Genomic DNA, 23,777 nt, shown 5'->3' on the forward strand with positions numbered 1-23,777 from the left:
TTCCCATCTTACCCTGAGTCTCTGCTTTTGCATCCTGGTCGTTTAGCTCCCCATCAGCAGTTGATTTTTTGTCATCTTTCTGCAGGAGAAGAACATGGACAGGAAAGCTCAAACAGAGTTGAATCAGACCGAACAACAGAACTCCAAACAGTCAGAGGGCACTGAGAGCCAGAGGCAAAGCTCTACACAAATCAGCCTCACGAAGGAAGGCAATGGTAGCCAGGGGGAACAGGCTCCACCAATCAGCCACCAGGAAAGCTGTGAAAAATGTTGTGCAGTATCTGTATCAATCAACTGCCAGGAAAGCAGTGAAAAAAGTTCAGCAGCGTCTCCACCAAACAGTCGTCGGGTAAGCAGTGAAAAATGTTGTGTAGTTTCTCCACCAATCAGCCAAAACCAACAGAGCAGGGATAGTCAGCAGGAAATGTCTCCACCAATCAGCCAGCACCAACAAAGCAGGGATAGCCAGCGGCAAATAGCTCCACCAAACAACCAGACCCAACAGAATGGTGACAGCCAACAGCAAATATCTTCACCAATAATCCAGCACCAACAGAGCCATGACAGCCAGCAGCAAATAGCTCCACCAATCAGCAAGACCCAACAAAGCAGGGATAGCCAGCAGCAAATAGCTCCACCAATCAGCAAGACCCAACAAAGCAGGGATAGCCAGCGGCAAATAGCTCCACCAATCAGCCAACATGAACAAAGCAGGGATAGCCAGCAGCAAATAGCTCCACCAATCAGCCAGCAGCAACAAAGCAGGGATAGCCAGCAGCAAATAGCTCCACCAATCAGCCAGCAGCAACAGAGCACGGATAGCCAGCGGCAAATAGCTCCACCAATCAGCCAGCACCAACAGAGCAGGGATAGCCAGCGGCAAATTGCTCCACCAATCAGCCAGCACCAACAAAGCAGGGATAGCCAGCGGCAAATAGCTCCACCAATCAGCCAGCAGCAAAAGAGCAGGGATAGCCAGCGGCAAATTGCTCCACCAATCAGCCAGCAGCAACAGAGCAGGGATAGCCAGCGGCAAATAGCTCCACCAATCAGCCAGCAGCAACAAAGCAGGGATAGCCAGCGGCAAATAGCTCCACCAATCAGCCAACACGAACAAAGCAGTGATAGCCAGCGTCAAATAGCTCCACCAATCAGCCAGCAGCAACAGAGCAGGGATAGCCAGCGGCAAATAGCTCCACCAATTAGCCAGCAGCAACAAAGCGGTGATAGACAGCGGCAAATATCTCCACTAATCAGCCAGCACCAACACAATGGTGACAGCCAACGGCAAATATCTTCACCATTAATCCAGCACCAACAGAGCGGTGACAGCCAGCGGCAAATATCTTCGCCAATCAGCCAGCACCAACAGGGCAGAGATAGCCAATGGCAAATGTCTCCACCAATCAGCCAGCACCAACAAAGCCACGGTAGCCGGCGGAAAATGTCTCCACCAATCAGCCAGCACCAACAGCGCAGAGATAGCTGGTGGAAAATATCTCCACGAATCAGCCAGCGCCAACAGGGCAGAGATAACCGGCGGAAAATATCTCCACCAATCAGCCAGCACCGACAGAGCCATGACAGCCAATGGCAAATATCTCCACCAATCAGCCAGCACCGACAGAGCCATGACAGCCAATGGCAAATGTCTCCACCAATCAGCCAGCACCAACGGAGCCATGACAGCCAATGGCAAATATCTCCACCAATCAGCCAGCACCAACGGAGCCATGACAGCCAATGGCAAATGTCTCCACCAATCAGCCAGCACCAACAGAGCCATGACAGCCATTGGCAAATGTCTCCACCAATCAGCCAGCACCAGCAGAGCCATGACAGTCATTGGCAAATGTCTCCACCAATCAGCCAGCACCAACAGAGCCATGACAGCCATTGGCAAATGTCTCCACCAATCAGCCAGCACCAGCAGAGCCATGACAGCCATTGGCAAATGTCTCCACCAATCAGCCAGCACCAGCAGAGCCTTGACAGTCATTGGCAAATGTCTCCACCAATCAGCCAGCACCAGCAGAGCCATGACAGCCGGTGGAAAATGTCTCCACCAATCAGCCAGCACCAACAGAGCCATGACAGCCTTTGGCAAATGTCTCCACCAATCAGCCAACACCAACAAAGCAGGGACAGCCAGCGGCAAATATCTCCACCAATCAGGCAGCACCAACAGAGCCATGACAGCCAATGGCAAATGTCTCCACCAATCAGCCAGCACCAACAGAGCCATGACAGCCAATGGCAAATGTCTCCACTAATCAGCCAACACCAACAAAGCAGGGACAGCCAGCGGCAAATCTCTTCACCAATCAGGCAGCACCAACAGAGCCATGACAGCCAATGGCAAATGTCTCCACCAATCAGCCAACACCAACAAAGCAGGGATAGCCAGCGGCAAATAGCTCCACCAAACAGCCAGCACCAACAGAGCCATGACAGCCTGTGGCAAATATCTCCACCAATCAGCCAGCACCAACAGAGCCATGACAGCCAACGGCAAATGTCTCCACCAATCAGCCAGCACCAACAGAGCCATAACAGCCAATGGCAAATGTCTCCACCAATCAGCCAGCACCAACAAAGAAGGGATAGCCAGTGGCAAATAGCTCCACCAAACAGCCAGCAGCAACACAGCAGGGATAGCCAGCGGCAAATAGCTCCACCAACCAGCCAACACGAACAAAGCAGGGATAGCCAGCGGCAAATAGCTCCACCAATCAGCCAGCAGCAACACAGCAGGGATAGCCAGCGGCAAGTAGCTCCACCAATCAGCCATCACAAGCAGCGCACTGTCAGTCATCAGCCAGTAACTCCACTCAGCGACAGTCAAGACAAGCACCATGACCACTATCAACCTTTGGTAACAGAGGTCTGCAAACCCAGCCCAGATAAATTAGGAATACCCATTAAAATCAAGATCCACAGATCAGTGCACTCCAGAAGAGCACCCATCAGTATCTGGCCAGAACCAGGGCCAATCACCATCTCAGTACGCCGGAGGGACATTCCGAAAGAGCATAAAGCATAAACCAATCATGATACAGAGTGGACTGACAGCCATCGTACATAAACCAATCAGATCCACCCACTGTCCAGAATTAAAGTGACAGTGATCCTCTAGTAAAAAAACAAACTGAAGCCAAAAATGTGTTTCTCTCATTGTTACATTGATACTGCTGGTGGTTTCGCTAGGAGTAAGCCATTGTTCCACCATTCATTTTGATTGCTGTTGGTCTCTCCAGCTCAGTTCCACTACTTTAATTGTTCCTGAACCCTTAATGCACTTGCCTGCCAATTTTTGTATTTCCCATTGATTCCCCCATACTGAATACCAGATTTCCACTACCCTTTCTGTGAAGTGCTTCCATAGATCGCCCCTTCAACAACTTAGCTACCCCTTGTCTTAAACCACCTCCACCGACATGCCCAGCACCATATCCAGGGGTAGCATATCTTCATCTACCCTTGTTTGATCATCACTTACATCGCCCTTCATGATGTGCACTCGATAAAAGATTTGCATTTATTTAGCACCTCTCATTTCAACGGTACCCCAAAGTGCTTTACTCCCAACAAAGCACTTTTGAAATGTAATCATCGTTTTAATGTGGGGAAACATGCACAGAAAGCTGCCACAAATATCAATGTGCTGATGATCAGTCAATCTGCTTTTGGAATGCTGACTGAGAGGTTTGACCAGGATACTGGGTATAGGTTCCTTTTTCTCCTTTGGAATAGTGCCACTTGAGGCAGTAGATGAGGCCTTTGTTTAGCATCTTGTCTGAAAACCTGCAATTCTGACAGTGCAGCACTCACTCAGTGCTGCGTCAGAGTGCCAGCTGTGATTTTTGTCCTCGAGTGGGAGTTGAGCCCAGAACCTTCTGACTCAATACAGTGCTGCCAACTGTGTCACAGCTGGCACTGACAGTAGGGGCCGATGGAAAACAAGTCTTGTCCACACGACCCGTCTTCGTAATTTAACCTTTTTTGAACTGTGCTGCGCTCTCGCGAAGGCAAATATATCCTTTCTGAGGTGAGATTTCCAAAACTGAAGACATTACTCGGAATGGTCTAACCAAAATTCTGCACAGCTGGGGCACAAATTCCGCCTCTTTGTTTTCCAACTCTCTAGCGATGGAGGCCAACATTCCACGAGACTTAAAAAATGTTTTTTTGTGCCTGTCCGCTAGTGTTTGGATCCTATCTCTTACTGCTCATCCACAGCTCCTGCTTTCTCACCACTGACAAAATCCTCTCCTCTATTCTTTAATAATAATAATCCCTTATTGTCACAAGCAGGCTTACATTAACACTGCAATGAAGTTACTGTGAAAAGCCCCTAGTCGCCACATTCCGGCACCTGTTCGGGCACACGGAGGGAGAATTCAGAATTCTCAGCCGGTATGGGAATTGAACCCGCGCTGCTGGACTTGTTCTGCATCACAAACCAGCTGTCTCGCCCACTGAGCTATGAAACCACGATTATGCGTCCAAAGTGAATTACCTCCCACTTCCTCACATTGAACGAACAACCTCTGCTCTGAGCTTTCTCCCAACTGATCCTCTTCATGCTAACTGAGAAGGTGTGTGGATTCCCATTCTGTGCCAGTTGTTTGTATTCTCGCCAAACCTCCATCTCCCCAACTCTCACTCCGCATTTTGGAGTCAGGAGCAACCCAACAACAAATAAGGGATTTTATTGGTTCAGAACTAACCGTATGGGGAATATTTTCCAACCAAGCAATGCTCCTACCCAAGGCCAGCTTTGGCAGTGTTGGTCATTTCACCCACATACTCAACGAATTGAACATAACATTACATTTATCTTACGATAGATACCGAGTCATATACATAGACGGTCTCAGTAATAATTTATTTCCCGAGTGAGATGTACCTTTTCCAGACAATCGGTTCTCCTGGTTCTTTTCATAATCTGTTCCAGGCGCTGTAGGGAAAGGTGAAAAGGATATAAAATGTTACACATGGCTGAGCAAGATAACATAGCTTCCTCTCAATTTGCTCGACTGACTAAAATGTTGCCCAACACCTCTAAGTGCCTGTGTCCAGGCTCCAGCTAGTCGAATATATCCCTTAACCATCCTGCTCACGACTGATGAGGTATCCGATCAATCTAGTTACATTCAAGCATAGACCTCAAGAGTTCAGGGGACTCTTATCAATTGCATCTCTTCCATTTTGACAAAAAACACCATTGCCCCCCCATCCCCAATGCTTAATGTGGCATTATTGAGCTCCATTTCGCTCTCTTGTTCTCAGCCCTACCTCACAGAAACATGCCATGTTACTTCCACCTCGTGTGTCCTCCTCTTTTGTAGGGAGGTTTTAGGGCGTGCCAATACATGGGATCTCTCTCTCTCTCAACCCTTGCCCCATAAGAGAGGTTCGCCATTGTGCACAGCGAACAGTGGAGGAAATGTGAGAGGGAGGGGACAGCCCCATTACCATAAAATGTTCTTTCGAACATCTTTCACAACTATCCATATCTCAAAAATTGTTGTTGGAATTTGGGCTATACTGGCAAGGTTGTACTGGTTGTCCATTCCTAGTTGCCCTGAAGGCATTGTGAGTCAATCACGCAAAGTCCACGTAAGGTGGCCGAACGCAGCGAGCAGATTTCTTCCTGGAATGGCATCAGTAAACCAGCTGAGTTCTTCCAAAATGTTGAACAGCTTTTACAGACATTACCTGGTACCAGTCCGTAAATGACCAGGTGTTGAATTCAATTTCACGATTTTGCTTGGTTGCGACATACGATGTTTAGGTGGTTCCTCTAATACAGGGGTGGGCAAACTTTTCCGTGCAAGGGCCACATTCAGAAATTCACAATTTTAAAGGGCCGCATAGTATATTAAGTAAAATAATTAATATTTTAAATAGCCAAAATAAAAGGTCTTTAAAGAAAAAAAAGCACATTTATTTGAAAAACAAAGTAACTCAGTAAGTAACAGAGCAATGTCAATGAGAATGATGCATCTGACTGCAGTCATTTACCAGTTTGTTGAAATCAGGTGTCAAGTTGCTTGTGCTGATCCTTAACACTGACAGAAGCACAGCCTAGCCGAGTCAACGATAAAAACGTGCGTAGTGGGGTGGATGAGTGGGGCTGCCTTATTGGTCGGTTTAGTTGGGTGTGCGACCAATAGGAGTCCAGGTTACAAACAATAATAAGGCTTATTGTTTGTAACCTGGACTCCTATTGGTCGCACACCCAACTAAACTGACCAATGAGACAGCCCCACTCATCCACCCCACTACGCGCGTTTTTATGCGGCCCGCCAATGAGGTGCCCGGAATCATAACCGCCATTTTTGAAAAGCCGCTGAAGTAAATGTGCTTATTGAATAATCGCATTTACTTCAGCGGCTTTTCCCCGGCGGCTTTTCAAAAATGCCGGTTATGATTCCGGGCACCTCATTGGCGGGCCGCATAAAAACCTTTGTCGGGCCGCATGCGGCCCGCGGGCCGTAGGTTGCCCACCCCTGCTCTAATATCATAGCCACTCAGTTACCATTGTCCATGGTGGGCGGCTAGCAAGAGATCCCGGCAACAGGACAGTTGAGGGGCTCATTGAGCCCAAGTGCCAGTCTGTCTTCCATGGTTGCGCTGGTTGTCCTTGGAGTAGGGAGCACAGTGTTTTCTGGGACATTCGAGGCCTTCTGCAACCACATGGCACTGGGTGACAGGGTATGGGGGGAAAGGACAATGAGCAGGAGAGCTGGAGTGCATCCTCACTTCTGGAAATGCCATTTTAAGTTGATTTATTAAATTTCCTTTCAAGGTTTCTTTGTTATAGTTTATTAAAGGTGCCTGTTTCAACTTTTTACTGGTTGAAACATCCAATTGGTTGAAGAAGTGATGGCAAACATAATGAAGCAGTTGCCATAGTGACCACGCTCATGGATAAGAGTTACCTTCTTTCTCTCTGACCTCTCCTGCTCTTCCTTCTGGAAGTGTCTTTCTCGTTCTAGTCGTTGTTTCTCTGCCTCCTCACGTGCTCGAGCCTCTGCCTCTTCTCTCTGTGGGAAGAATCACCAGTGATGTTATTTCCATTGAGAGAAATTGTTTTATTTTACCAGTGCTCTGACGATTCCTCGCAATTGCAGGCGAACCCTGTCATCATCTCAGTGGCCCTAGCACCATTAGAACTCTATCTCCCGACTGGTGAAGGCACTGCTTGGTAAGGTTTTGATTAATATAGAGAAGAAGGTGATGATAGTCAGGTAGGGTGACACAACTCTGAACCATCACTTGCTGCCATTTTGGCAGTGATAAATGGTAGGCCTGCTCGCTGTCCTGCTCGAAAGGAGGGACGACTCATCAGAATATTATAATTAGACTCCCATACACAGCTAGATTTTGATTGAATACTGGCTGGATAAGTTTCTCAGAATCCAAGAGAGTCGGCAGTTAAATGAAGGCAGGAGCGGCTTGAGCCGTAGCTCGGTGTTTTCTCACAGTGTTGCACCTGATCTCAAAGAAGCACGAGAGCTTCCATCCAGTCCCTCCAACAACTCTTCTGTTCTGATCAGCCACCAACCCTGACCATACCATCGATCCCTGTGATGCAGAGCTGTCCTGTGACCTCTCCCAGTCTCCCTTCCCCTGTTCATTACCAATACCACCAGCCCTCACACACACACAAACACCTTCCTCGGCCCCAGCACAAAAACGAAACTTGTCCAGGCTGGTGAGGATCCTCCAAAAGAGTTTGCCCGAGATGTTCTACATCAGGATTTGGTGCTCCAGGAGCCTCTCAATCTGGCAAACTGTCTGACGGGAAACGGAGTCCCTCCTCATTCTTGGATTGCCCAACACCCCCCTCCCCACTGTGCCCATCACCTCCCCACTCCCCCAACATCCTTTCCCAATCAAACTTTCTCACTCCCTCCCTGTAAATATTGTGATTATTGTGATTGATCGAGTGTAGCCGTCTAACCAGGTTTAACACTCTGTTTTTGGACTCACGCACGAATGACTAATTGGCCGATATTGCAGAAAGTGGGCAGTGTTTGCTGAACGCATACTGCAATAGTCAGTATCTTCAGGGACAATAAAACTGGCCAAGGCAAGAGAAACTGGTAGCTCATTCTGTATTTAAGCTTCAAAGACCCGAGTCATCAGGGAGTCATTGCACTTTATCTCAATGCTCCATCTTCTCAGTCCTTTTCCAGATATGATGTGGAGATGCCAGCGTTGGACTGGGGTGAGCACAGTAAGAAGTGAATTCACATGAGGAAAGAGCTATGCTCCGAAAGTTAGTGATTCGAAACAAACCTGTTGGACTTTAACCTGGTGTTGTAAGACTTCTTACTGTGTTCCAGATAGTATCACTTATTTGGTGAGACCACATCTGGAATTTTGCAGACAGTTTCAGTCTTCTGATCAGAGGAAGAATATATTTCCCACAGAGGGAGTGCAACGAAGGTTCACCAGACTGATTCCTGAGATGGTGGAATTGTCTTATGAGGAGAGATTGAAGAAACTGGGTGTGTATTCCTTAGAGTTTCGAATAATGAAAGGTGATCTCATTGAAACTTGTAAAATTCTTGTAGTGTGCGACAAGGTAGATATGGATAGGATGCTTTGCCTGGATGGTGAGACTCAAACCCAGGAACAGAGCATCAGAATCAGGGCAGGCCATTTAAAACTGAGATGATGAGGAATATCTTCACACAAGAGGATGGTGAATCTGTGGAATTCTCTATGCCATCGGACTGTGGGAGCTCAGTCATTCAGTATGTGCAAGATGGAAATCGGTAGATTTCTGGAGACTAATGATATCAAAGGGATACTGGGATTGTGCAGGTAAATGGCATTGAGATAGATGATCAACCATGATGGAACAGGCTCAATGGACCGAATGGCCTACTCCTGTTCCCGCGTTACGTTCTTGCCAGATGATTGTGGGATGGACGGAAGTGAAGGATTTGCAGTTCTGTTTTATCCTGAAGCAGTGTACCATGGGATTGTTGAAATGCTGGTTTAAGACATAACAATGTTTGCAGTGAAAAAACAAAACACTAAGTGGACGCAGTAAGAAATGTGTGACCTTTGGGTAAGGCCAGGAAGTTGTCGACCAAACTATGGATCAGGCCATGATAAGCTAAGGAATGTGACCTTCATGGCAAGGGTAAGGTGATTGGGCAATGTAGTAAATTGTTAGAATAGATAAGACATCGTTTGTGATTCACTAAACCGTGGACATGGTTTGAGTTAAGGGTCAGGTCATTCCATGACTATTTTGTAAATTGATCTGTAATTGTGGATGTACTAAACTAGGTGTACAAGAGCAATAAAAGTTACTGGTGAGCATTCACAAAGTTAGTATAAACACACGATGGAAACTCTGGGAGGGATTCTGCGGCCTCTCAGCCGTGTGTTTGGGCGACTGTGTGCCGTTCACTGGCGGCGGGATTTTCTGCTTTCGCCGCTACCAATGGGAATTCCCCATTGAAGCCACCCCACACTGCTGGAAAAACCAAGGGAGGGGGTGCGCTGCCAGCTGGACCAGAGATTCCTGGCGGACATCTTGAATAGCCTCAGAGCATTCTGAGATGGCATTTCCATGTGCATAATTGTATTGAATGAAATGCTGCTTGATTCCCCCACAGCCGACTCTGTGTCACGTGTCTTTAGATACTCAACTACGACCCAAATGCACACTGCACCTGTTTTTGCAGCCGCTCCGTTTCTTCTCGCTCTGCTTCAGCCTCTCTCCACCGGCATTCCTCTTCCTGAAGCCGCTGCTCTTCTTCCTTCCTTCGGTTTTCTTCCTCCAGTCGAAGAGCTTCGGCCACGCGCTGGGCTTTCTCTTCAGCCTTTCTGCGGGCCATTTCCTCTTTCATCAGCCTACATGGAACACAGCGAATAGTTCATGTTCTTCAGGTAAAGGGGACTACATTTTGCTTTCCCAGGGCTCGACCAAAGGGACTGGAGAGAAGGGGACGAGAATCAAATCCAAGGATGCAACGGCCTGGTAACCCAATAGTCCCAGAATTCTCGAAGGGCACTATTAAAGGAATTTACAAGCTAAGGTTTGCTGTGTGTGGCAGATTAGCAGTTAGGTTGCAGTTTGCTTAATTATTTTTGCTCGACATCTTCAACCAGTACAGAGGAGATGAGGCCAATGGCCAAAAGATGCTGCATTTCTCCAACACGCTCAGACGCAAAATGAAGGGGCAGTGTGTTAACCCATCAACCCCACACACCCAGAGCATGGAGGGGGAGGGGGGGGCAGTGTGTTAACCCATCAACCCCACACACCCAGAGCATGGAGGGGGAGGGGGGGCAGTGTGTTAACCCATCAACCCCACACACCCAGAGCATGGAGGGGGAGGGGGGGCAGTGTGTTAACCCATCAACCCCACACACCCAGAGCATGGAGGGGGAGGGGGGGGCAGTGTGTTAACCCATCAACCCCACACACCCAGAGCATGGAGGGGGAGGGGGGGCAGTGTGTTAATCCATCAACCCCACACACCCAGAGCATGGAGGGGGAGGGGGGGCAGTGTGTTAACCCATCAACCCCACACACCCAGAGCATGGAGGGGGAGGGGGGGCAGTGTGTTAACCAATCAACCCCCAATCCCAGAGCGTGAAGGGGGAGGGGGGGCAGTGTGTTAACCCATCAACCCCACACACCCAGAGCATGGAGGGGGAGGGGGGGCAGTGTGTTAACCCATCAACCCCCAATCCCAGAGCGTGAAGGAGCGTAGTACATTAACCCATTAACACCCAAACCCAGAGCGTGAAGGAGCATAGTACGTTAACCCATTAACACCCAAACCCAGAGCGTGAATGGGGAAGGGGGGGGGGGGGGGGGCAGTGTGTTAACACATTAACCCCCAAACCCAGAGCATATGGAGGGCAGTGTGTTAACCCATTATCCCCCAAACCCAGAGCATGAAGGGGGCAGTATATTAACCCATTAACCCCCAAACCCAGAGTGTGAAGGGGCAGTATATTAACCCATTAAATCCTAAACCCAGAGCGAGAAGGGGCCGAGTGTTAACCCATGAAACCTCAAACCCAGATTGTGAAGGGCAGAGTATTAACCCATTAAACCCCAAACCCAGATTGTGAAGGGGGCAGTGTGTTAACAGTGACCCCCAAACCCAGATTGTGCAGGGGGCCGAGTGTTAACCCATTAACCCCCAAACCCAGATTGTGAAGGGGCAATGTGCTAACCCATTAACTCCCAAACCCAGATTGTGAAGGGCAGAGTATTAACCCATTAAACCCCAAACCCAGATTGTGAAGGGGGCAGTGTGTTAACAGTGACCCCCAAACCCAGATTGTGCAGGGGGCCGAGTGTTAACCCATTAACCCCCAAACCCAGATTGTGAAGGGGCAATGTGTTAACCCATTAACCACCAAACCCATATTGTGAAGGGGCAATGTGTTAACCCATTAACCCCCAAACACAGATTGTGAAGGGGGCCGAGTGTTAACCCATTAACCCCCAAACCCAGATTGTGAAGGGGCAATGTGTTAACCCATTAACCCCCAAACCCAGATTGTGAAGGGGCAATGTGTTAACCCATTAACCCCCAAACACAGATTGTGAAGGGGCAATGTGTTAACCCATTAACCCCCAAACCCAGATTGTGAAGGGGCAGTGTGTTAACCCATTAACCCCCAAACACAGATTGTGAAGGGGGCCGAGTGTTAACCCATTAACCCCCAAACACAGATTATGAAGGGGCAGTGTGTTAACCCATTAACCCCCAAACCCAGATTGTGAAGGGGCAGTGTGTTAACCCATTAACCCCCAAACCCAGATTGTGAAGGGGGCAATGTGTTACCCATTAACCCCCAAACCCAGAGTGTGAAGGGGGCAGTGTGTTAACCCATTAACCCGCAAACCCAGATTGTGAAGGAGGCAATGTGTTAACCCATTAAACACCAAACCCAGATTGTGAAGGGGCAGTGTGTTCCCCATTAACCCCCAAACCCAGAGTGTGAAGGGGGCAGTGTGCTAACCCATTAACCCCCAAACCCAGATTGTAAAGGGGGCAATATGTTAACCCATAAAACCACAAACCCAGATTGTGAAGGGGGCAGTGTATTAACCCATTAACCCCCAAACCCAGATTGTGATGGGGCAGTGTGTTAACCCATTAACCCCCAAACACAGATTGTGAAGGGGGCAGTGTTTTAACCCATTAACCCCCACACCCAGATTGTGAAGGGGGCAGTGTTTTAACCCATTAACCCCCAAACACAGATTGTGAAGGGGGCAGTGTGTTAACGCATTAACCCCCAAACACAGATTGTGAATGGGGCAGTGTGTTAACGCAGTGACCCCCAAACCCAGACTGTGAAGGGGGCCGAGTGTTAACCCATTAACACCCAAACCCAGAGCGTGAAGGGGGCCGAGTGTTAACCCATTAACCCCCAAACCCAGATTGTGAAGGGGCAGTGTGTTAACCCATTAACCCCCAAACCCAGATTGTGAAGGGGGCCGAGTGTTAACCCATTAACCCCCAAACCCAGATTGTGAAGGGGCAGTGTGTTAACCCATTAACCCCCAAACACAGATTGTGAAGGGGCAGTGTGTTAACCCATTAACCCCCAAACCCAGAGTGTGAAGGGGCAGTGCGTTAACCCATTAACCCCCAAACCCAGATTGTGAAGGGGGCAGTGTGTTGACCCATTAAACACCAAACCCACATTGTGAAGGGGCAGTGTGTTAACCCATTAAACACCAAACCCAGAGTGTGAAGGGGGCAGTGTGTTAACGCAGTGACCCCCAAACCCAGATTGTGAAGGGAGCAATGTGTTAACCCATTAACCCCCAAACCCAGATTGTGAAGGAGGCAGTGTGTTAACCCATTAACCCCAAACCCACATTGTGAAGGGGCAGTGTGTTAACCCATTAACCCCCAAACCCAGATTGTGAAGGGGGCAATGTATTAACCCATTAAACACCAAACCCAGATTGTGAAGGGGGGCAGTGTGTTAACCCATTAAACACCAAACCCAGAGTGTGAAGGGGGCAGTGTGTTAACCCATTAACCCCCAAACCCAGAATGTGAAGGGGCAGTGTGTTCCCCATTAAACCCCAAACCCAGAGTGTGAGGGGCAGTGTGTTAACCTATTAAACCCCAACCCCAGAGTGTGAAGGGGCAGTGTGTTCCCCATTTAACCCCAAGCCCAGATTGTGAAGGGGCAGAGTGTTCCCCATTAAATCCCAAAACCAGAGTGTGAAGGGGGCAGTGTATTCCCCATTAACCCCCAAACCCAGAGTGTGAAGGGGCAGAGTGTTCCCCATTAACCCCAAACCCAGAGTGTGAAGGTGGCAGTGTTCCCCATTAACCCCCAAATCCAGAGTGTGAAGGGGCAGTGTGTTAACCCATTAACCCCCAAACCCAGAATGTGAAGGGGCAGTGTGTTCCCCATTAAATCCCAAACCCAGAGTGTGAAGGGGCAGTGTGTTAACCCATTAAACCCCAAACACAGATTGTGAAGGGGCAGAGTGTTCCCCATTAACCCCCAAACCCAGAGTGTGAAGGGGCAGTGTGTTCCCCATTTAACCCCAAGCCCAGAGTGTGAAGGGGCAGAGTGTTCCCCATTAACCCCCAAACCCAGAGCGTGAAGGGGCAGTGTGTTCCCCATTTAACCCCAAGCCCAGATTGTGAAGGGGCAGAGTGTTCCCCATTAACCCCCAAACCCAGAGTGTGAAGGGGCAGAGTGTTCCCCATTAACCCCCAAACCCAGAGTGTGAAGGGGCAGTGTGTTCCCCATTTAACCCCAAGCCCAGATTGTGAAGGGGCAGAGTGTTCCCCATTAACCCCCAAATCCAGAGTGTGAAGGGGCAGTGTGTTAACCCATTAACCCCCAAACCCAGAATGTGAAGGGGCAGTGTGTTCCCCATTAAATCCCAAACCCAGAGTATGAAGGGGCAGTGTGTTAACCCATAAAACCCCAAACCCAGATTGTGAAGGGGCAGTGTGTTAACCCATAAAACCCCAAACCCAGATTGTGAAGGGGCAGTGTGTTCCCCATTTAACCCCAAGCCCAGATTGTGAAGGGGCAGAGTGTTCCCCGTTAACCCCCAAACCCAGAGTGTGAAGGCGGCAGTGTGCTCCCCATGAACCCCAAAACCCAGAGTGTGAAGGGGCAGAGTGTTCCCCATTAACCCCCAAACCCAGAGTGTGAAGGGGCAGAGTGTTCCCCATTAACCCCCAAACCCAGAGTGTGAAGGTGGCAGTGTGTTCCCCATTAACCCCCAAACCCAGAGTGTGAAGGGGCAGTGTGTTAACCCATTAACCCGCAAACCCAGAGTGTGAAGGGCAGAGTGTTCCCCATTAACCCCCAAACCCAGAGTGTGAAGGGGCAGAGTGTTCCCCATTAACCCCCAAACCCAGAGTGTGAAGGTGGCAGTGTGTTCCACATTAACCCCCAAACCCAGAGTGTGAAGGGGCAGTGTGTTAACCCATTAACCCGCAAACCCAGAGTGTGAAGGGGCAGAGTGTTCCCCATTAACCCCCAAACCCAGAGTGTGAAGGTGGCAGTGTTCCCCATTAACCCCCAAACCCAGAGTGTGAAGGGGCAGAGTGTTCCCCATTAACCCCCAAACCCAGAGTGTGAAGGGGCAGTGTGTTCCCCATTTAACCCCAAGCCCAGAGTGTGAAGGGGCAGAGTGTTCCCCATTAACCCCCAAATCCAGAGTGTGAAGGGGCAGAGTGTTCCCCATTAACCCCCAAACCCAGAGTGTGAAGGGGCAGAGTGTTCCCCATTAATCCCCAAACCCAGAGTGTGAAGGTGACAAGGGGCAGAGTGTTCCTCATTAACCCCCAAACCCAGAGTGTGAAAGTGGCAGTGTGTTAGCCCATTAACCCCCAAACCCAGAGTGTGAAGGTGGCAGTGTTCCCCATTAACCCCCAAACCCAGAGTGTGAAGGGGCAGAGTGTTCCTCATTAACCCCCAAACCCAGAGTGTGAAGGTGGCAGTGTGTTAGCCCATTAACCCCCAAACCCAGAGTGTGAAGGTGGCAGTGTTCCCCATTAAACTCCAAACCCAGAGTGTGAAGGTGGCAGTGTGTTCCCCATTAAACCCCAAACCCAGAGTGTGAAGGTGGCGGTGTTCCCCATTAAACCCCATACCTAAGTGTGAAGAGGGCAGAGTGTTCCACATTAGGCAATGTGTGAATCCACTAATCCCACACTAAAGTGTAAAAGGATATTGTCCGAACTCAGTCAATCCAACACCCACCTCTTCTTCTCTTCCTGTTCCTTTCTCTCCTGCTCTTCCTTCTCCCTCTGCTCTCTGGCCAGCCGACGTTTCTCTGTGAGGACTCTCACTGCCTCCTCTTCGTCCGTGGTGCCTGCTATAGTTTTAGCAGGTGAACCTGAATGCACAACACCCTCACGTTAAAAAGCTTCATATGTCTGTGAGATGACCTAATTGTTTTACACCCAAACAACTCTTTTGTATGGGTTGCAGTTACTTTTGCTATATAGGCAAGTGTGGCACCCATAACCACTTTGCCCCATGTCCGGCATGAGCCCAGATTTTACCTCCGACCCCAATTGACCGCTGTTTTGCCCTTTGGGTCGCACACTCATTAAATGCTGCCTTCATGCCGAAGGCAGCTATTCTGATGGGATTACAGAATTTTGGACAAAAACAGACTTGGTTTGTGCAATGTCCCAATACTTTCTGAAATGAAGCTGAATCTAAAAGCCTCACACATACCCTCATCATGGCCAATTCTATCTAATTAGTGGCAGAGTAAAACCTGGTCTCCTGTTCGCATTTTAGAGGGACACTATCCCAATACAAAAAAGCTCCAATGGGAAACGATAGTCAATCTATTTTGCATGGAGCTGTTGCCCCTTTTGAGTAGCCTTAATTTGCAATTTTTGTTGTCCCATTCAACAACACAAGTATATGCCTTTACCATTGTGCGGAGGTGGGAGTAGCTCCCAATACAGCCTTCGACAATTACTACAGCTGGAGATACCCTTCTTAAAAGGGACACTGCAATTGGAACTTGCAACGAAAGGTGACACAGCTTGTGAAAACTGCGTGTCTTTGTGTGGCTGTGTTTGGGTGTTTTGGGTCAGAGGGGAGAGAGTGGTGCTTCCATGGGGGTGCTGCCGTGGGGGTGCAGGATTTCCTTCCTCCCTGGACACCACTCTAATGAGCTGGCCTATTGTCTGATTCCAGCCCCTGTCAAGCCTAGAGCAGGTGGCAATGTGCCCAGATTCCACTTGGCACACTCTTACATGATTTCTGTATTTATGCAGCACTTTAGTACACACCGAGGAGGCCACATGCAGAGGATGACTTTGAAGCCCAGCAATGATTGTTAAATCTGGCAACCATCTTACACTTGGCGAGATCAGACAACGGGCAATCAAAAGCGAATGGAGAAGAATATTGTGGGATAGAAGGATAAATTTAGATGATGAAATGTGAAACAAGCTCGAATGGAGCACAAACATTGGTCTGTACTGGATGGCATGTTTCTGTGTGACATCTCCTATGTAATCCTATGAATGTAGAGCAGAGATTGGAGCCTTGAAAGTGGCTGCTGGAAGAGCACACCAGGAGCTAGCTGTAGTCAGTGATAGCACCCAAGCCACTGAGGCAGAAAGTTGTGGATTCAAGTCACAAGCCAGAAAAGTATGACAAAAATGTGGATAAAAAAAGGGGGAAAATTGGATAGGGCAAACTAACCACATAAACAGAAGTAAGGCATTCAACCCATCGAGATATGTATGCATATATATACACAAATGAAGTGGGAGAATTTTTACAAGTATACTAAAGGAAGAGAGTTGCTAAAGTGAAGGTTGGTCCCTCAGAGATAGAGGCAGGGAAAATTATCACTGGGAATGATTAAATAGTAGGCATTGAACAAATATTTCCATCTGTTCATGCCATCGGATTTTCTGGTCCTGTTGATGGCGCACCCCTGCTGCGGTTTTAGTGGCGTGGGGTGGATTCAGTGGGAAATCCCATTTACAGCGGCGGGGCCAGAAGACCCCTCTGCCAAAGAACATGCCTCAGAGATGGTAACCACGGGGATAACACAGATGAGGAAGAAAATGTAATTAATATTAACAGAAAAAAAGTATTAAGAACCTCAAGGGACTAACAACTGGCAAATTCCCAGGGCCTGTTCGCCTACATCCCAGGATCCTAAAAGAGAGTGCCATATAGATTTTTTCTTTTTTTTTACAGTGCAGAAGGAGGTCATTCAGCCCATCGAGTCTGCACCGTCTCTTGGAAATAGCACCCTACCCAAGGTCCACACCTCCACCCTATCCCCATAACACTGTAGCCCCTCCCAACACTAAGGGCAATTTTGGACACTAAAGGCAATTTAGCATGACCAATCCACCTAACCTGCACATCTTTGGACTGTGGGAGGAAACCGGAGCACCCGGAGGAAACACGGGGAGAATATACAGACTCCGCACAGACAGTGACCCAAGTCGGGAATCGAACCTGGGAGCCTGGAACTGTGAAGTAATTGTGCTAACCACAATGCTACCGTGCTGCCCATGGATGTGTTGGCTATAATTTTCCAAAATTCCATAAATTCTAGAATAATCCCTGTGGATTACAAATTAACCAATGTAACACAGATATTCAAGAAAGGATGGAGAGAGACATAGGGTTAGTTAGTCTTGTAGAGCAGTCGTTAGGAAAATGCTGGAGTTTATTTTTATGGAATTCTTAACAATGCACTTGGAAAATCATTGTACAGAGTTAGCTGTGTGAAAGGGAATTTGTGTTTGACATATTAATTGGAGTTTCTTGGGGATGTAGGTACATAAAAGGAATCTAGTTGATGTAATAATGTTGTATTTCCAAAGAGTATTCAATAAAATGCCCCATAAAAGGCTAATGTGTAAGAGAAGGGTTGATGGAGTTCTGAGTGGGGGAATATATGGATGGAGGAGTGACTAACAGACAGGAAGCAAAGAATAAGGATAGATGGGGCATTTTCAAGTTGGCAGGCTGTGACTTGTGAGTGCCACAGGGATCAGTGCTGAGACTTCAGCTATTTACAATCTATATTAATAATTTAGCTGAAGAGAGTAATGTATTCATGTTTGCTGATGATACAGAGCTAGGTTGGATTGTAAGCTGTGAGGAGGCAGCAAAGAGATATAGTCAGGTTAACTGAGTGGGCAACAAGGCAACAGATAGAGCTCGCTTTGTTCGTAGGAAGATCAAAGCTGAATTGTTTAGAAGACATGAAACTTTTCAGCATTGATCCATAGAATCCCTACAATGCAGGAGGCCTTTCGGCCCATCGACTCTGCACTGACCCTCTATAAGAGCACCCTACCTAGGCCCACTTCCCTGCCCTATCCCCGTAACCCCACCTACCTGCCGTTGGACATCCAAGGGGCAATTTTAGCGTGGCCAATCCACCTAACCTGTACATCCTTGGAATATGGGAGGAAATCGGAGCACCCAGAGGAAACGCATGCAGACACGGGGAGAACGTGCAAACTTCACACACGTAGTCGTCCAAGATCAGAATTGAACCCGGATCCCTAGTGCTGTGGGGCAGCGGTGCTAACCATTGTGCCACCATGCCGATGTTCAAAGAATTCCCTTGCACAAGGGACACAGAAAGTTAGTATGCAGGTACAGCAAGCAATTTGGAAGACAAATGGCCTATTAATTGGTCTTCATTGCAAGAAGAGTGGAGAACAAGAATAAATAAATTTTGCTCCAATTGTATAGGCCTTTGGGGAGACTACCTGGAACACTGTGTGCCGTTTTGGTCTCCATGTGTGAGGAAGGATACACTTGCTTTGAAGATGGTACAGCGAAGGTTCATTAGATTGGTTCCTGAGAAGAGAGTTGTCCTATGATGAGAGGTTGATTCAATTTGGCTTTTATTCTCTGGAGTTTAGAAGAATGTCATTCAAACAGACAATATTTTGAAGGGGCTTGACAGGGTTGTCAATGAGAGATTGTCTCCCCTGGCTGGGGGCATCTAGAACACGTGGTCACAATCTCAGGATGAGGAGTCAATTATGTAGCACTGAGGTGAGTAGAGATTTCTTCACCAAAAGTTGTGAATCTTTGGAACGCTTCATCCAAGAAGGTTATGGATCATCACCCAGTATACTTAAGTCAAGAGACACAGACTTTTGACCTATCAGGGAATCAAAGAGTGGAGAGCAGGCAGGCAACTGACGTTGAGGCCAAAGATCAGCCATGATCATACTAAATGGCGATCGAGGGGTCACATGGTCTGCTACTGCTCCTATTTCTTATATTCCTATGTTCCAGGGACTTGAGCACAGAATCCAGTTGGACACGCCAGTGAAGCATTGAGGAGAGTGCTGGAGATACAGGGCTGGTTTCTCTGAACTTGAGTAAGTGTTGACGCCGTCGGAAACACCGTCGCATTTCTCGACGGCGTCAACATCACCTCAGGATTAGCCATTCTGGCCCCTACAGGGGCATGCGCAGTGGCTCCCTTCTCTGTGCCGGACCCGACGCAACATGGCGTGGTCCCGCCGGCTAAGAGCAGATTAGAATGCCGCTGGTGGGACTCGGGTTTTCTGTTACAGCCGCTCGGCCCACGGCGGAGGTGGGACGTAGAGAGGCCCCTGACCCGCAACTCGCCGACCAAGCCGGCACCAATTCTCCGCTTTGTGGCGTGGCGCGAGTCGCATCGATTCTCCGGTCCGGCCCTGGGCTGAAAGAATCCCGCCCACAGTCTTTCAATGTGATCCCTCGATCGCCATTTAGTATGATCATGGCTGATCTTTGGTCTCAACATCAGTTGCCTGCCTGCTCTCCACCCTTTGATTCCCTGAGAGGTCAAAAGTCTGTCTCTCTTGGCTTAGGTATACTCGGTGATGATCCATAATCTTCTTGGACAAAGCGTTCCAAAGATTCACAACGTCTGCCCTCTCAGACAGTCTTTAAGACAAACCATGGGATTATTCAGATCACTATTCAGACGGGTGATCCGGTGGTAATTGTATTGCTATTCATGGGAGCTTGCTGTGCACGGCTTAGGTTGCTTTGTTTCCTTCATAATGGCAGTAACTACACTTCAAAAATATTTATCTGGCTGTAAGGTGCTTGGCGATGTCCTGTAGCTGGATAAGATGTTACAGAAATGTGAATATTTTTTAATCCAGTTATCATGATTCCTTTTCAATAGAAATATTAGGATTGCTACAGGAATCATTAATTGGAGTTAATTCCCTTACCATGCGCAGACTCAGGAGCCTCAATTGGCATCTCCTTAATTTTTAGGCCACTGGCTGATGAAGGCCTCGAAACCTCCTTTGGCTCCTCGTCCTTTTCCTCCTTCCGTTTAGGACGGTTTTCCTTTTCCTTGCGGCTCCCACCTTTACCTTTTGGTTTCCTAACTGGGGTGCTGCTGCCCACAGACACCGGTGGCATCGTTGGACCATTACTGGTGCCCGAAGGCCTACGTCTGGGCGAGCTTGGCAAAGACCGGTTCTTCAATCTGTTTTGGAAACAATGACAGGACAAATTCTTTTAAAGAGGAAGGGTGGGGGGGGGGGGGGGGGGGGGGGGGGGGGGGAGAGAGCTGGAGGGTCGATGCACCCTATTGCTTGCTGACCTGTACTGCCTCCAATGCGGCAAAATCACCAATTTTAAATTCTCACCCTCATGCTCAAACCATCCAGGCCTCACCCTGCACATCTTTGTAACCTCCTCCAGCTGTGCAAGATCTCAGTGTTGCCCCCAGATCTAACCTCTTGAACATTCCAACTTTCTTTGCCCTTCATTGATGGCTGTGTCTTCAGCAACCAAAACCCTAAGCCGCGGAATTCCACCTCTCTCTCTATCTCTCTCTGTACCTTCAAGACTCTCCTTAAAACCTACCTCTTGTGACCACATGTCCTGATCCCTCCTTGTCTGGCGCAGCATCAGAATTTGTTCAATCACTCATGCTGCTGTGAAGGGGTTTAGGACAATTTTACTGCTTTAATTCAGGTGACATCAGGGATGATGCCCGTTATCAAGGATCATCAAAATGCGAGGCAGTTGTTAGAAAGTCTGATGCTGTCTTGATTTAGGGCAGGAATATTGGCAGCATTGAGTGTGGGGTTTCCTCACGTCGCCCCAGGAACCCCCCATGAAGTCCATGCTAGACTGTGTGGAGCTGATTGGGAGAGAGGTGGAAGGTACAGGATGGTTGATGTTCTCACTGGCTCGCCACCATGTGACCTCCACCCTCTGTCAAGGCAGGGGCAGCAAGCATACATGAACACCTTGACTCCAAAGTCACACGCCATTCTGACTCGGACGCATGTTGTCACTCCAGCCAGGGTCAGCCAACAATCTGGATTTTGGCGGATCATCCTGCAATCCGGGTTTAGGCCCGGTCATGCCTTCCCAGAATGCATTATCTCCTGGATTTCCACTTTAACATGACTCTGCTTATACATTGGGTCCCCAATGCTCTTTTCCCATTTGTGTGCCTGCGCCGGAAGTACATTCTTTTGATGATTCTGTGCTTTCTGTTCTTTCCCACCCTGAATCTCCTTCCCTTCCATAATACCAGCTTCAAATCTGATCATTTTTTTCCCCAACTGTTCTGATGAAAAACCATTGACTTGAAATGTTGGGCTAGGTATCCCTGCGGTTCTCAGTCAGGCTGAAATATTTGGCTCAATGTGATTCTTCAGTGGGTGACTTCTCGTCTAATTAACAATGATGGGTGGGCTTTCGAAACTGGAGAGCCAATCAGAGGCCTTCTAGTTTGAAAGGAGTCGCGCACTGTAATGGAGGTACCCACTCACCAACTTTTTAAAATCTCCACGAGAAAAATGGTCTTTGCAACCAAGCCATGAGACCCTCTGAACCTGTCCACAGCATTGCCCCCCCTCCCCCTCATCCCCTGGTCTACCATTGGGAGGCCGCCTTCACGCAGCTAAACTGGACCCGTGCCAGTTTAATTGGCTTCAATTGGTCATAGACTACCGGGGTCATAGAATCATAGAACAGTGCAGCAGGAGACCATTCGGCCCATCGAGTCTGCACCGGCCCTTGGAAAGAGCAGCCTCATTGTTGGGTCATGTGCAGGAGGGTGGTCCCGCTGACCTCCTGTCCTTCCTCCTCAAAAATGATCTGGAGGTGGGATGGAATGAGGGAACTGGCATATAGGCGCTATTATTAGTGCCTGCCCACCCCCAGATGGTACCTAAAACCAACTCTGTTAACTCTGTTTCTCTCTCCTGCCTGGGTTTACGTAATATTCCCAGCCTTTTCTGTTTATTTTTCAGACTTCCAGTATTTTGCTTCAGTGTTCAGGCAAGCTGTAACCCAGCACAAGATACAGATGGTCAAACAATTGCACTTTAAAGTACTCCCTGAACATTGGTTTCTGCATGAAAAACACCATGTGATTAACACTCTGCTGCTGCCAATTTTACAATTGACTAATGGAAGACAGAATGGTGGGCCCTTTGGCTGGGAATTTCCAGTCCCGCCCACAACCGGAATGGAAAATTTGGACAGACGGCCAAAAATTCACTGACTTTGTCCAGGAGCGGAATTATCCCGCCAATTTAAAGATGGCTAGATTAAGTAGGTTGCGACTGTATTGTATTGCAAATCTTCGGTGATTTACCCATTCCCTGAATGGCAGAGCTGTGGCCAGTTGCAGCACTCTCTTAGTACCCACAGCTCCCCAACCCCACACACCCGACTAAGATCAGTTAACTCTGCACCAGGCCAGAGGTGAATCTGCAGCCTTCTGTTCCATAAGGTTCAATAAAGTAAAGTTGCCACAGTTCCAGATATCCCTTTCACATCCTGTATTACAGATGATGAAAGACGTTGGGCGAGATTAACTGTTCCCCGACGCCAATTTCGTAATCGGTGATCTGGCGGAGGATGCCTTTTGATGCCGAAATAGAGGGCGGCGCTTGTTTGACACAAGTGTTATATGCTCCGCCCCCTTCAAAATGGCATCACCATGTCGTGCGCCGGTGGGACGGCCTCAGCGCGACACCTGAAGGCTCTCCCCGATGCTCCGCCCCGATGGGCCGAGTTCCCGACTGCACGGTTGACGTGTGGCCTCAGCCGTGTGGGACCTCGGTGTGATGGCTGCAGACTGTGTCCGTCGCCGCCACAGTTGGACGGGAGCCATGCGAGGGCTGAAAGGACTGGTGGAGGTGGCCAGGGGCACTATCTGGCGGGTCGGGTCCGCGCACGGCCGACACCATGTTTTACGGCACGACCACTGCAGGTCACCGCCGTGCGCATGCGCGGCCACGGACCCGGCCATTCTCCAGGTGCTTTTATCATTGGAGCCGGGGGTGAGGGGGTGCCGCCAATTTTTCTGACATAAACTGCCACCGATCCTCCGCACTTCGGCTCAAAAATGGTGAATCCAACGTTTTATTTTTAGAAACAGGCTTGAACATTGCTGGGGAATGGGGGGGGGGGGGGGGGGGAGAGAGAATCATTACCCAATCTGATAACAAAATGCCTGTACACAGTAAACACCTATGTAATTAAAATTACCCCGAGTATCTCAACTGATCCTGCGGAATCTCCGCAATGATCGCAATGCAGTATTCATCTACAAAAAGGACTCTGGGGAGAGAGATAATGAGGGCAGTTGGGAACTTGCAGACATGACCTGCTATCAATTGCATTAAAATATGGAATAAAACATAGGCAGGAGGGAGCTGCAGGCTGGAAACTAATTGAAGGATTCATAGTGTATTGTATGTAGAATAGCGGATATCTTGGAGTGAGTTACA

The 23,777-nt window shown here is 48.7% G+C and overlaps 1 protein-coding gene across 4 annotated transcripts in view; it reads right to left on the reverse strand.

Annotated features, from left to right (window-relative positions):
* map7d1a (MAP7 domain containing 1a) overlaps positions 1 to 23,777 on the reverse strand; it is a 315,894-nt gene that overhangs the window by 19,625 nt on the left and 272,492 nt on the right. For all 4 annotated transcript variants that reach the window (XM_038801635.1, XM_038801643.1, XM_038801627.1 and 1 more), the window contains 6 exons: positions 20,241 to 20,503; positions 15,253 to 15,388; positions 9,705 to 9,885; positions 6,948 to 7,052; positions 4,910 to 4,960; positions 13 to 79 (listed from right to left, as the gene is read on the reverse strand). In XM_038801635.1, coding sequence (XP_038657563.1) covers positions 13 to 79; positions 4,910 to 4,960; positions 6,948 to 7,052; positions 9,705 to 9,885; positions 15,253 to 15,388; positions 20,241 to 20,503 — 803 coding nt within the window. The remainder of the gene's footprint in view (positions 1 to 12; positions 80 to 4,909; positions 4,961 to 6,947; positions 7,053 to 9,704; positions 9,886 to 15,252; positions 15,389 to 20,240; positions 20,504 to 23,777) is intronic.

Source organism: Scyliorhinus canicula, chromosome 1 (assembly GCF_902713615.1).
Source record: "Scyliorhinus canicula chromosome 1, sScyCan1.1, whole genome shotgun sequence".
Lineage (NCBI taxonomy): Eukaryota > Metazoa > Chordata > Chondrichthyes > Carcharhiniformes > Scyliorhinidae > Scyliorhinus > Scyliorhinus canicula.